The sequence below is a fragment of the Penaeus chinensis genome, chromosome 9, assembly GCF_019202785.1.
Source record: "Penaeus chinensis breed Huanghai No. 1 chromosome 9, ASM1920278v2, whole genome shotgun sequence".
NCBI classification, from domain to species: domain Eukaryota; kingdom Metazoa; phylum Arthropoda; class Malacostraca; order Decapoda; family Penaeidae; genus Penaeus; species Penaeus chinensis.
Genome location: NC_061827.1, coordinates 21,182,793 through 21,185,292, shown reverse-complemented (window position 1 = coordinate 21,185,292; position 2,500 = coordinate 21,182,793). Strand labels below are relative to the sequence as shown.

At 26.7% G+C, this 2,500-nt stretch overlaps 1 protein-coding gene across 1 annotated transcript in view; it reads right to left on the bottom strand.

Annotated features, from left to right (window-relative positions):
- Positions 1–868: 868 nt before the first annotated feature.
- Positions 869–2,500, bottom strand: part of LOC125029135 (sphingomyelin phosphodiesterase-like) — a 10,882-nt gene continuing 9,250 nt past the window's right edge. The window contains exon 13 of the mRNA XM_047618948.1: positions 869–1,080. Within this exon, the coding sequence (XP_047474904.1) occupies positions 957–1,080 (124 nt within the window). The 3' untranslated portion in view covers positions 869–956. The remainder of the gene's footprint in view (positions 1,081–2,500) is intronic.

Genomic DNA, 2,500 nt, shown 5'->3' with positions numbered 1-2,500 from the left:
GTTTGCCTCCGTAATATTTTATTTAGTGATTTTTATCAGTGTGATCATTTTAATTGTTATTTTTTAGAATAAGATTTATTTTTCACATTCTTGTTTTTAGCTATTTGTTCGATTTATAAATAAGGGTGATGGGGTTTGTCACTTTTATCTTGAAAACTTGTATTTGTATTTTTATTATATTATTTTACCCTGTAAATGATTTAATGCATATGTCTTCAACTTTTTACTTTATCATTCTTGGTTGTTTCTCTGTGTACCATATATTTTTCATATTCTGATTATGTCAAAAGGATACTGAAGGCCTAGACGTCGAATTATATACAGAACGGCCGAAACAACAATGAGAGATCTATCTGAACTTGTGTTTGTGTCACCCCCTCTGGATTTGCTTCAGCCTGAGACGTCACCAGAAGAAAGGTTGTGCTGAGCAGACTTCCCGTTGTCTTTATAGTTCTGTTTTTTTATGCTTTCATTGTCTTCAAGATGCTTTTCTCGATTCGTTTTTTTAGCCTTCAGTACCATTTTAAATAATTTTCATTATTTTGATATTTTTTCTTATATTGGCATTTAAGTAAAGTAACGTAATTCTAGTATGTGTGTTCTTGCTTCATATTGTGCCTTAAGCAGTTTTATTATCTAAGTATCTTTTATTCCTTGTAACTATCGTATTTTAAATGATAGGGTGAGCTACAAGGACGAAAGGCGTCCCCTCGCTGCACGAGGCTTGGGTTGAACTCGGGCTCCTCATCACAAACCAACAAACATCCTTACAATATTTTATGATTTGTATTAGTGTTGCTATTTTTCAGTTGTCAGTATCATCAGTATAAGAATAACCTTTCACAAAAGGAAATGAAAGTTCCTCAAAGTTGGCAATGAACGTGTAATTCCCGTAATAATAGTGACCCAACAACAGACGGAAGCCTCCAGGCGCCCCCGCCAGTGCTGCCTGTGCCCTAGAGGTGGTCGCAGTGGCTTTTGTCGGAGGTGTCGGACACGGCCACGCGGCACAGGAGCGTCTGCTTGCACTCGGCGTCGCACCCCTCCTGCTGGTACGGGCGCGCGGCCTTCGTGTAGTACCTGTGGGGGAGAAGGAATGATAATGATAATAATGTTAATGATAAGGATAATAGTAGTAACGATAATAAAGATGATAATACTAATAAAAATTATAATAATGATAATAATAATAATAATAATGAAAATGATAATAATGATGAAAATGAAGATAATAATGATAATGATAATAATAATAATAATAATAATAATAATAATAATAATAATAATAATAATAATAATAATAATAATGAAAATTATATTAATAATAGAAATGAAAAAAAATAATGATAATAATGATGATGATGATGATGATGATGATGATGATTATAATGATATGATAATGATAATAAACATACTAATGATACAGTTATTATAATCATGTTAATGATAATAACAATAATAATGATAACAATAATAATAAAAAACATATTAATAATAACTATAATATCGATAATAATAATAATGATAATGATAATAATAATATAATAGTGATATAATAATCATGATGATAATGTAGATGATAATGATAATAATATTTGAATGATAATGATAATGATTATAATAATAATAAGGATTATGATAATAATAATGATAATAATAATGATAATAATATTGATAATAACAATAATGACAATGATAATGATACAATAATGATGATAATGATAATAATAATGACAATGATAATGAAAATAATAATAATAACAGTAATGATAATGATGATGATAATGATAATGATGATAATAATGATAGCGATGATAATGATAATGAGGATGATAATGATAATGATGATAATAATGATAACGATAATAATGATAATAATGATGATAATACTTATAATACTAATACTAATACTAATCATGCCAATAATCATGATAATATGGATAATAATAATAATAATAATAATAATAATAATAATAATAATAATAATAATAATAATGATAACGATAATAATGATAATAATGATGATAATACTTATAATACTAATACTAATACTAATCAGGCCAATAATCATGATAATATGGATAATAATAATAATAATAATAATAATAATAATAATAATAATAATCACAATTATAATAATTATCATAATGATGAACCGTATTCATGCTGGCAAATGTAGAAACTGTATGCATGAGATTTAATATCTTCACAATACAAGAGATGTATTTGACCGGTTTCGATTAATTCTTCGTCAGAAAGACATGTATTTCGAATCGAAACCGGTCAAATACATCTCTTGTATTGTGAAGATACTCATTTTCATTTATACCTTTCCTAGATCATGGTGATAATGGTAATGATGATAATAATGATAATAATAATGATAATAATGATAGTAATAATAACTATAATAAAGGTAATAATGATAATGATAATGATAACACTGATAACAATGATAATAATAATGATAATGATAGTGATGATAATAATGATAATAATA